This window comes from Eutrema salsugineum, unplaced genomic scaffold (assembly GCF_000478725.1).
Source record: "Eutrema salsugineum unplaced genomic scaffold, Eutsalg1_0 scaffold_6, whole genome shotgun sequence".
Taxonomy (NCBI): Eukaryota; Viridiplantae; Streptophyta; class Magnoliopsida; order Brassicales; family Brassicaceae; genus Eutrema; species Eutrema salsugineum.
In genome coordinates, this window is record NW_006256547.1 from 1,459,318 (window position 1) to 1,470,728 (window position 11,411).

The 11,411-nt window shown below is 38.1% G+C and overlaps 2 protein-coding genes across 3 annotated transcripts; one reads left to right on the top strand and one right to left on the bottom strand.

Annotated features, from left to right (window-relative positions):
* The first annotated feature begins 26 nt into the window (after nucleotides 1-26).
* LOC18011629 (protein CHROMATIN REMODELING 24) lies at nucleotides 27-6,702 on the top strand. 2 transcript variants are annotated; one of them, XM_006394162.2, is made up of 22 exons: nucleotides 27-240; nucleotides 336-467; nucleotides 672-1,672; nucleotides 1,756-1,886; nucleotides 1,971-2,025; nucleotides 2,353-2,481; nucleotides 2,664-2,771; nucleotides 2,873-2,928; nucleotides 3,006-3,096; nucleotides 3,578-3,709; nucleotides 3,794-3,871; nucleotides 4,119-4,328; nucleotides 4,416-4,487; nucleotides 4,565-4,645; nucleotides 4,758-4,876; nucleotides 5,187-5,298; nucleotides 5,399-5,467; nucleotides 5,574-5,668; nucleotides 5,760-5,891; nucleotides 6,009-6,074; nucleotides 6,162-6,297; nucleotides 6,382-6,702. In XM_006394162.2, the coding sequence occupies exons 1-22, from the start codon at nucleotides 129-131 to the stop codon at nucleotides 6,544-6,546; spliced, it is 3,282 nt and encodes a 1,093-aa protein (XP_006394224.1). In that variant the 5' UTR covers nucleotides 27-128; the 3' UTR covers nucleotides 6,547-6,702. The 2 variants fall into 2 exon arrangements, with proteins under 2 accessions (XP_006394224.1, XP_024007078.1); XM_024151310.1 differs by having other exon boundaries at nucleotides 339-467; nucleotides 6,382-6,546.
* Nucleotides 6,703-7,080: 378 nt separating this feature from the next.
* On the bottom strand, nucleotides 7,081-10,528 carry LOC18011639 (proline-rich receptor-like protein kinase PERK10). The gene is made up of 10 exons (XM_006394164.2): nucleotides 10,117-10,528; nucleotides 9,951-10,033; nucleotides 9,591-9,822; nucleotides 8,854-9,447; nucleotides 8,513-8,761; nucleotides 8,259-8,422; nucleotides 8,078-8,157; nucleotides 7,847-7,994; nucleotides 7,592-7,741; nucleotides 7,081-7,480 (listed from the first exon to the last, which is right to left on the bottom strand). Exons 1-10 carry the CDS (start codon nucleotides 10,313-10,315, stop codon nucleotides 7,247-7,249), a joined length of 2,133 nt encoding a protein of 710 aa, XP_006394226.1. The 5' UTR covers nucleotides 10,316-10,528; the 3' UTR covers nucleotides 7,081-7,246.
* Between the last annotated feature and the right edge of the window lie 883 nt (nucleotides 10,529-11,411).

Sequence of the window (11,411 nt, forward strand, 5' to 3'; positions counted from 1 at the left end):
AATTTTAAAAAGGAGAAGGGAAAGGCGGGATTCCAATACATTCTTTCTCTTCTTCTCAGTCCTTTTTCCCCCACTATTACAATCGTCTCATCGGAAAACACAAACCCATCTCCAGAAACAGTGTAGCAATGGCGGAAAACACGGCCAGCCATAGAAGAAAGCCTCAGAGCTTGAACGATCGACACTATCGTCTCCTCCAGGATCTTTCTGCGGCTCCTAAACAGCCTCCATCTTCTTCCCGTACGAAAATTCTCTCCTCTTTCTATTCGATTGTTTCACTGTGGTCTCGGATTCGTTTCTGTCTTTGATTTTAGATTTTTTTTTTTTTCATTTAGAAGAAGAAGATGAAGGAACGAAAAAGTCCATGATTAAGCTCGCTGGGAGACGTCGTCTCTGCAAAGCATCGCCGAAGGAAGATGTAGCCGATGGAGATGACGATCCTGATCTGGCCGATTTCGATTCCACAGGTAATTCTGAGTTTTCATCCGATTTTAGGGCTGGCACCCATTTCTCTCAGTTTTCAGACAGAAATGGCGATGTATTCAAAATCAATTTGAAATTAGGATTCTCTGAAATCTGGGTTTGTAGTCTGTTGTTTGATTTTCTTTCTTTACAGCTGCGTCAAAATAAGTTTACCCGAATGCGTTTGTTTTGCATGATGCTCGAATCAGGTAAAGGAGATACACCACTCGAGGGAGCTGGAGCTGGAACTGCGAAAAACTCCACATCTTGGGATGAATCGAAGGAAGCTAACACAGTGATGGGTGACGAGCCCAACTTTTCGATAATCACAGATTTTGGTTCGCCTTCCCCTCAGTTTAAGCAAAAGGAGGAAAGGCAAGATGGTGGAGGAAAGAATGAGATTCTGGATATTTTGGATGATTTGACCTCTAAACTTGGGACAATGTCGATTCAGAAGGTTAAAGATAACCAAAGGAATGACACTGATGCGGGTCCAGTTAAGAGCCGGGTTAATGATTTTGATTCTGAGACCGTCAAATCCTCATTTTCCTTGATATCCGAGTCCTCGTCAGATGTGGTTAGCACAGGTAATGCTGGTGCTGATAGTCTCAATGACAGGCAAGGAAATGTTGGTTTTGCCACTCGGGAAGAGAAAATGAGTTATGAGTCTGCAGGTGAATGGGGTGAAAGCATTTCAAATGTTGGAAAACAAAACTCATTTTCTGGTCAGCACTATGTTGGTAAGTCTCAAGAGTATAGAGAGGGATCCAATCTCGACCGTGGGAAGGGCCAACACAAGGAAGTCGACCAAAGTCTTAAGACGACTAGACATATTGAGGTCAGTGAGAAGCTAAGATCAGTCGGAAGGTCGAATGCTGCTAAGCTAAGAGAATTAGATGACGACGATGATGAAGATGACTGTGTCCTTTTGACTGGGAGAAAGGCGGCTGAAATGAAAAGCCATATTGAAAAGCCTAAAAAGCCAGCTCGGTCTTACAACATTGAAACACATAGTTATGATGAGAGAGCGTTGGAGGATGAAGGGTCTATCACTTTAACTGGCCCCAAATGTTCTTACACATTGCGTGGAAAGATAGCAACCATGTTATATCCACACCAGAGAGAAGGGTTGAAGTGGCTGTGGTCATTGCATATCCAAGGTAAAGGTGGAATTCTTGGAGATGATATGGGATTAGGTAAAACTATGCAGGTAAGTAAATTTGGAATCTCCACCCTTTTTTTTCTTTTGTGTGGTGATAATGTGATTCTGATTTCAGTTGATTTGCATTGCAGATATGTAGTTTTCTTGCTGGTTTGTTCCACTCAAAATTGATCAAACGTGCTCTAGTAGTGGCACCGAAAACCCTGTTGCCTCATTGGATGAAAGAAATAGCTACCGTTGGACTTTCACAAATGACTAGGGAGTAAGATCGGTTTTCTTTGATTGTCATTTACTGAAATGGTGCTAAATATTTTGTTACTAACTTTATTTCTTTCCTCTTTTAAAGGTACTACGGCAATTCTACGAAGGCCCGAGAATATGATCTTAACCACATTCTACAGGTACATGTTCTTTTTTCATTGTTAGCATGATAAGTATTACCAATCCCTTAACTATGCAATATTTTGACTTGATTTGTGACTAGAAGATCAACAAGGAATCTGTACATAAATTTGTGTGATTGTTAGCCTTCAATTGTTACACTGTTAGCCTATCCTGTAGCTAATCATCTTTATCTGTCTATCAGCATATTTTCATATTATAGACTGATTGAGCTGAGAAATATTTTGTCATTTGTTTCTTGGTCATGTTCTCCTCCCGGCAGTCAATTTTGTTTGTTTTGAAAAATGGTTTGGGTTTTCAACTTGAGATATCTCTAACTTTTGTAGGGCAAAGGAGTTCTTCTAACGACCTATGATATCGTAAGGAACAATACGAAGGCTTTGCAAGGTGACCACTTTTATACTGATGAGGATGACGAAGATGGAATCAAATGGGACTACATGATCCTGGATGAGGTAAAATTCATATCAATCTTTTATCATTTGTGAGGTCTGGGTACTATACCAATTAGGAAACCGTTGCTTGATATAATGTGTAAGCACTATGATCTATCAAGCGTTGTAATGCTACCATTAGTGTATGTTTTGATCTTTATCTTACTGATATCGACATGATGTATTTTCGCTTACACTTCTAGGGACATCTTATTAAGAATCCCAGTACACAAAGGGCCAAGAGTTTGCTTGAGATTCCAAGTTCCCACCGTATAATAATAAGTGGTACACCGATCCAGAACAATCTTAAGGTATTGTCTGTGACATGTAACGTTGATCAACATCTTTTCATCTATGAATATCTTCTTGCAATCGCAATGCCGACTAATCTTTCCTCTTCATTCTTTTACAGGAATTGTGGGCTCTCTTCAACTTCAGCTGCCCTGGGCTACTTGGTGACAAGAATTGGTAATCCTTCTCCCTGATTCAGATTTGCCATAGTACATTTAGCAGCTCTGTATTATTAAGCCCTTTAAGCTTATCAGGTTTAAGCAGAATTATGAGCATTACATTCTTCGTGGAACTGACAAAAATGCCTCTGATAGAGAACAGAGGATAGGCTCAACAGTAGCAAAGGTGAGGATTCAATTCGATTGTGCTTGAGTGACTATTATTTTTTAGACTGTAGTTGAAGACGTGTTTATTAGGTTTTTAAACTTTCTCCCTCTCATCCTGGCATATGATTATTACTAATCGTGTTTCCTATTAGGCGGCAAATGAAAAGTCTATAATGCTAATATCTGTCTACCACTTTAACAATCTTAATGCGAATATCTGTCTACCATTTTTAGCATGAATCCTTTACTCGTGCTATGTGGCAAGAATTGAACTTATAGTTTTTCACGCATCATTCTTCGAATCTGTATTGCATCTTATGAGATTGCATACTGTGTCTGATATGCCTGTTGAACAGTTAACGTATGCGTACACAAGCTAAGTTGCACCTAAAGAAGAAATTAATCTACCAATTCGCTTAAGACATATGTTGCTACAGTTTCTAGGTTTTAGATCTTACAAGTATGTATTTTTATGTTGTTTACGTCCTTTTGATTAATAGAACTTGAGGGAGCATATTCAACCTTTCTTCCTGCGGCGCCTAAAGAGTGAGGTCTTTGGTGATGATGATGCAACCTCCAAACTTTCAAAGAAGGACGAGATTGTTGTATGGCTACGCTTGACAGCTTGCCAGGTTCAACCTTAAACACATAAATACAGTCGTTGGTCTAATATTCCTAGTCTTATATAATTACTGATACCTATCACTTTGTTGCAGAGGCAATTATATGAAGCTTTCTTAAAAAGTGAAATTGTGCTGTCAGCTTTTGATGGTTCGCCTCTAGCAGCTCTAACGGTAACTTGACGCTCTCTTTTTTTTTGGGAGCAAATATGTGTGTGTATGTGTTCTCTCATCCAGTATATTTATCTCTATCCACTTTGCTAAGTTATCTTAGGATATATGTTACATGAGAAAGTGGTTTCCTTTCCTCTCTGTTTATGAAACTTCAATTATATCTTTCCTGTTAAAAAAGCTCTTCTGTTCATGAAAATAAATTTAGCTAATATCTGGCAGCTTACATTATTGTTTTGTTATGAAACAGATTCTGAAGAAAATATGTGACCACCCGCTTCTCTTGACTAAGAGGGCTGCTGAGGATGTCCTCGAAGGAATGGAATCAACATTAACACAAGAAGAAGCAGGCGTAGCAGAGAGATTGGCTATGCATATTGCAGACAATGTGGATACAGATGATTTTCAGACCAAAAATGACAGTATTTCTTGCAAATTGTCATTCATCATGTCACTACTGGTTAGATCACATTTTATAGTTAAATTAGTAACATTCAGTTTGATGTTTGTCTGTTTGTCTGACATTCTTTTTTTCATTTTTACTCAGGAAAATCTGATTCCAGAAGGGCACCGTGTTCTAATCTTCTCCCAGACACGCAAGATGCTTAATCTCATTCAGGTTTGCTGCTAACTTTACCCCTAACGGTTATCCTTGAAATTTCATGGATCTTTATGGATTACGTCTGGAATTTTCAGGATTCTCTTACCTCCAACGGTTATAGTTTCTTGCGAATTGATGGTACAACAAAAGCCCCTGATAGATTGAAGACTGTTGAAGTGGGTTTTTTCTCTTCTCAAACACATTACATTTCATTTTTTTTTCTTTCTTAAGTTTTATTCTATCTTGTCATCATGCTATCACAGTTCTTTAAACCTTAATATATTCCAGGAATTTCAAGGTGGTCATGTGGCTCCCATCTTTCTCTTGACATCTCAAGTTGGTGGTCTCGGTCTTACTCTCACGAAGGCAGACCGGGTGATTGTGGTTGACCCTGCCTGGAATCCAAGGTACTTACTTTCGTTGATTATTATTTCAACAACGTAAGTCTAAACCTTTGTAAAATATAATCTTACTAACTCGTCTATCAGAAGTCTGCATCTCTAACTTGTTAAACAGTTGACGATTGAGTTACGAAATTGAAGCAGCCCAATTTTGTTTTCTATACTTATTACCTGATGCAAACTTGTTATTTTTATTTCTCTGCTCTATACCTTGCTTGTGCAACTTATGTAGTGGAAAACTAGTGTTGGGAAGCTGTTCATATTTTTTAGTCTCTTGAAAGTACTTTCATAACATGAATTTCTGATATTATTGCAGCACCGACAATCAGAGCGTTGATCGAGCATACAGAATCGGGCAAACCAAAGATGTCATCGTGTACAGGTTAATGACCTCAGCAACTGTTGAAGAAAAGATTTACAGGAAGCAGGTTTGTTAGATTTTTTTTTGTTCCTCGGTTAGTGCAATAGCTTATTGATTTGATATGATCATTTGTATGGTATATAATGCCATCGGTAAATGCTTCTTAGGTGTACAAGGGAGGGTTGTTTAAAACCGCTACTGAGCATAAAGAACAAATTCGCTATTTCAGCCAACAGGTGTAGTCTCAATTCTGTAGTCAATGGAGGTCTAAATGTTTTCGTTGCGTTTCTTTCATTTGTTTCTAAAATGTTTTTATCAAATGGTTCTTTTTTTCTGTTTTAGGATCTTCGAGAACTATTTAGTCTTCCCAAGGGAGGCTTTGATGTTTCACCTACACAACAACAGCTATATGAAGAACACTATAACCAGATCAAATTGTAAGCAAAGCCTTGATTCTGAGCAAACACACAAAGTGTGCTGATGGTTTATTTCGAATATGGATTCACTAATCTTTCTTTGTTTCTATAGAGATGAAACTCTGGAATCCCACGTTAAGTTCTTGGAAACTCTCGGTATAGCTGGAGTGAGTCATCACAGCTTACTCTTCTCGAAGACTGCTCCTGTCCAACCAATACAGCAAGAAGAAATAGAAGAAATAAGGTGAAGCTTATGTCTTCTTGCATTTCGAAACAACTTTTTATTTTTTAGTTAGAAAATAGTTTTCCTTCCATTTCAAATCCTGTTTCTGATTATTTCTTCAACATCTTATGCGAGAAGGAGAGGAACAACGTCATTTGTGGGACGGCCATCTGCAAGTTCTTCACAAGACACCATGGTCAATGGGTAATACCATCAACAGCTTTTTTGGCAAATTTATCTGTTGTGTATCTGTATAATCTCTCATCGATTTGAAAATACTGTTTCTGGTAGGGCCGAGTATGCTTTCAACCCAAAGGATGTGAAATTGAACAAGAGAATCAACATTTCCCCAATCGATGACAATGACTTGTCGGAAAGCGAAATTAAAGCAAGAATCAGTCGGTTAACTATGATATTCGAGAACAAGGTAAAGACATCATAAATTCTTGTTATGATCCAGAAAATGCTTGAGGCTTCTCTAAGTCTCTGTTCCGGGTTTCATATCTCACAGAATACGATCTCAAAGTTACCTGATGGAGGAGCCAAAATAAAAAAGCAGATTGATGAATTGACTCGAGAGCTCAAAGAAATCAAAGCCGCACAAAGCAACGATATGCCTCAAGTTATTGACTTGGAGGACATAAGTCAGAAGATGCACAAAGGATTGAATCTGTAGAGTAAGACACAAGTCAAGATGCACAAAAAGCAATAACCCTCATGGTAACACTTTGTGGTTTTTTCTTTCTATTTTTGTGTTCTTTATCAAATTTTGGTTTGTTGGATTGAGAAGTCAATTACCAAATGGCTTACTATAAAAAAGGTCAACGTTATTGATCTTTTTTCAGTGTCTTAAACCAGATTTTATCTTTTAATCTCAAATCTAGAAGATAACGTAAAACTGTAATCAGCAAAATGAAATATTTTAACGCGACATCACACGAGTGAAGAATTGTAGATCTCTTTTTTGAACAGTAGACATTACTATTTAAACTTGGCCGTTATCTAAAAATATGGATGAGACCTTTGATGTCTAATTCAACAATCTCTTAGACGTATTCGTAGAATAACAAAACCCAGAGATGATGAGAAAACACTCTAAATGAAAGAGGTTTTTGTTCATCGGAAGCAAGATCAAAGAGAAAAACGTACCTGTAGCTATAGGTAGCAATCGATATTTGGAGAAATCTAACAATTATGGGGAATTTCGATGAGAAACGGACAAGAGTGACTTTTTACATATAAAGCGTTTGAAACCTCAAAAATTCTTTGCTAATCAAGTTTCTTTAGTCATTTAAACCTCAAACAATTTACACAACTTACACCTTCAAATTCTCGGGATTTTCAGGGCTTCCCACAGTTAAACTAGCAAAGCACTATTAGTTAAAGTTGAAGCTAGCAGTGCGGCTCCATCGCCCTTTCAAGTATTCCTCAACGGAGATACTACTAGCTTCAGGGCTACTATCAGAAGCTGCATCATCTTCCAAATCAAGCAATGCAAGATTTATGTGTGATTCTATGTTTGTCAGGTACGCGGTTTCATCTTCTGAGGCTCTGACTTGTTGCTTTCCCCACTCTGTTGCTTCTTCGTCTCCTTGTAAGATCTTTAAGACCTGTAAATTAATTAAATTAAGATCCCAAAACAGAGCAATGAGAAGCAAAGACTAAGGATTTATAGCAAAGAAAGGAGAGCTCGAGAAGATAGAGATATATATATAGCTTACGAGGCTGATTTGTGGACGGTCATGAGGTGCGCGTTTGATGCATAGTGTAGCAGCTAACAATAGTTTCTCGACTAGATCATTACTGTTATCAGTTTCTAGATTTGGATCCATTAACTGAGCAAACTTCCCACTCTCTAGAATTGGGTTTGCCTGGGAAAGATACACAACTTAGTCATTTCTTGTAGACATAGCAAAATCGCATAATAACGGTATGAAGTAGTAGAAAAATGTGAAACTGTGGACAATTATGCTTACCCACAAGACAAGGCTCTCCTGGCCTTTAGATTGGTCGACGCAGATTGGTTTTCTACCCGATAGGAGCTCGAGCAATACAACACCAAAAGCATAGACATCAATCTTGTCGGTTACTTTACCGTGCATGAAGTACTCTGGTGCTAGGTAACTGTTAAAAAAGGGAAAGGTAAGAGAATGATTGATGGAGTGATGATGGTTTTAAGGGAAGGTGTAAATATGCAAGTTAGATACCCAAACGTTCCGGCAATACCCCCACACGACACATGCTGTGCAGCAGTTGAAGCCAGGCTGGCGAATCCGAAATCTGAGAGCTGAACCAGTATATTATTTCAGTGTCAATCACAAAACTTCAGTAAGATTTTTTCATTGCATCTATAAATGAACTCAGTTTTAGATTGAAATGTAGCAGTACCTGTGGCTCAAAATCATCTGCCAAAAGAACATTAGAAGATTTCACATCCCGGTGAATCACTTCTGGATCATGAGTATTATGTAGATAGTCTAGCGCCTCAGCAACACCAACTGCCACTTTATATCTCTCCAGCCAGCCAAAATTTTTTCCATCCTTTCTATTACCTGAATCAAGAAATGAGAACACTCAAGATAGTAAATCTCTAGTATGACTGTATGAGAATCCAGAGAGAATATCAAATGTCTTTTACATACCGTGAAGGTTTTCTTCAAGGCTTCCTCGTGGTAGATAGTCGTACACTAGCATCAAATTATTGTTCTCAAAACAGAAACCAAAGAGAGATACTATATTCTTGTGATGTACGCTTGTAATGACTTCAATTTCCAGTATAAATTCCTTCAACACATCCAGACAAGGCTTCAATATTTTGACAGCTAGTTCCCTCCCATCTGGTAGGTCTCCTCTATAAACATAACTATTACCACCTTCTCCAATCAAGTTCTCTGGAAACAGAAAAAGATGTATCCATAAGCAAAGGATGAAAATCAAGTCAGACCAAAACCAAACCCATATTAGAACATGGAAAAAGACATACCGGATGCAAAGTTTGAGGTCATTGACAAAACTTCCTCATATGTGAATAATCTACATGTGGAAGAGTATTTTTCATGTAGACCCTCCAGCTCTTCCGGAATGATGTTTGATCCAATGCAGGGAGAAAGAGGAGACTGCATAAGCTCTGAACCAGATCGTGAAAATGACACATCTTCACCATCGATGCTAGAAGAGCAATCTTCATCACAACCAGAATCACTCCGTTTCTTATCCAGATATATTACATCTGCTGAATTCCGACCCCGCAGCCTTGAAACCCACTGAAGTACAGCCCTCTTAGCAGAAACTTTGGTCCAGCTTTTTCGATTAGAGTAAAGCCCCCGAAAAAAATGCCAACCTGGTCCTGGCTCAAGGGAACCTGAATCACTCTCATTTGTTTGAATTGGCACTAAAGCCAATGAATTGTCTACACTTGAGCTTTCAGTAGACTGTAATGATGAAGTGCGACTAGTTCTCGTCCAGCGTGAGCTCGTTCTTGCAGGGCTAAAATTGTTTCCAATCTTTGCCGCTTCAATAGCAATGTTGGGTGATCCACAGACTAGAGAGGGAAGATTCATGTGTGGACCATCTGCACCTGCAAAGCACAAAACTTTCTTAAAGAAAATCTAGTGATACATCTAAGAGAGAGAACAAACCAAACTACCCAGGTAGCCATCAACAATTCACAAATCAGAAAAATTTGCCACATCAATATCAGAAACTAAATTCGTAACGTACCATTGTTGTTAGGCACTCTGCGGAACATAATTTTGCCACTCTTAACAGCAAAAACTGAGACATCCTTGGCAAGATTCCTTGCACAATACTTTGCTAAGGAAGCTGATGAACGGATTGTGTGATGTTTCCTAGAGGAACCTACAATTAAACTTGTTGCTCCACACGATTTTACTTCCTGTACAAGAACTTTCCTAGCTGACTTCCCTCGAAAAACCTTTAACTTTAAATCTACCTGTGAATAACAACATCCATCGAATCAGTAAACTAATCCTCAAAATTCCCATTCTAAAAAAGAGCAATGTCCACTTAAAATGTTACGAAAATTTCTGAAAAAAGCAAAATAGCGTTGAGAAAACTTGCCTGTTTTAAGTTGCAGAAGCTTTCATATACACCAAGCATAGTGTCAAAAGTCCTAACCAGCGAAATAAGCGACGTTGAGCCCTCTGCAGAGACAAAACAAAACAAACATTAAAAAAAGAAACAAAAACAAAAATCTCAGATCGAAGCGAAATAAGGGTTTATATACCAAGAGAATAGTCGAGAACGTGAAGAGCAACGATTCGATCTCCAGGACGCGCCACATTCACCAAAGACCATGTAAGCACCTCTCGGCTCCATTCGTCGGGCTTTACACCGACGATTACTAACGCCGAACCCTCCGCATCGGCCACCGTCACTGCTTCCTCGACTTCGGCGACTCCGCCTCCTCCTCCGGTAGGTTTCATCCAAGCAAAACGATTCCTCCCGTTTTTCCCCTTCAATTCTTCTCGTATCCACGGTCAAAACTTCCGCGATACACACACACACACACTCTCTCTCTCTCTCTCTCTCTTAGTAACAAATCTCTCTTATTTCTCTCTCTCGTGTGCGTCTCTGGCTTGTCGTTTTACTCTTGGGCAAAGGGGAAAGAGCGAATCACGTTAACTGTCTCCGGGAGAAAAGTGGGAGAGAGAGATGTTTTGTGTCCTCTGGTTTGAATGAATCTGCACCGTTGATTACCTCATGATCCGATCATGACTATTCTTTTTCTTTTTATTTTTTCCTTCTAATAAGAAAAGGAAAATAATTAATTAAGCACGAGGGAATAATAGTGGACATCGCCATCATGCATTCTCTTTTACCGAACAAAAGAATCTCTTTCCTTTATTTATTTTTTCTGCCTCAGCCTTAACTTCCTTCTTTGAATTTGTCATTAATTAACGCCTAATTTATGTTTTTAATTATCAGTACTTATACTGGAGTAGTAGTATTGCATTTAATGTCATTATCGTACATGTCTCATCCCCCAAAAAAATCATGCATGTTTCATTTTCAGTAAAGTGTAGCCAACTCCTTCTTTTTTATTTTTATATTTTCAGCTAAAAGTAGACGACATAATAGATCCGTCGGTGAAGACCACAAATGTCTTTGTTAATCAATTAGTTGATTTGATTTTGCTTTATATTTTTCTCAACGTATTGGTAGGTATTGTTAAATCATGTGAAAATATTTCTAATTAGTTAATATTAAATAGAAATAATACCATAAAATTTTAGATAAATATAAAAAATGTTTTTAGGAAAATCATTAGTAAAATGTTATTTTTTGTGAAAAGCTTACATATATGGATGGGTTAATGCATAGATCTTCTAAATTCATTGTACCACCACGAGTTCATTTATAGTAAAGTATTATGAGGTAATCAAATTTCAATTATAGTAAAGTATTACCTCATTTACATTGGGATTTGGGACGCCAAAACGCCAAAAGCAAAACAGAAACTAGGATCATTCATTAGATTGTGTCTCAAAAGCATTAGATTATACTAGTTGATTCCAATAC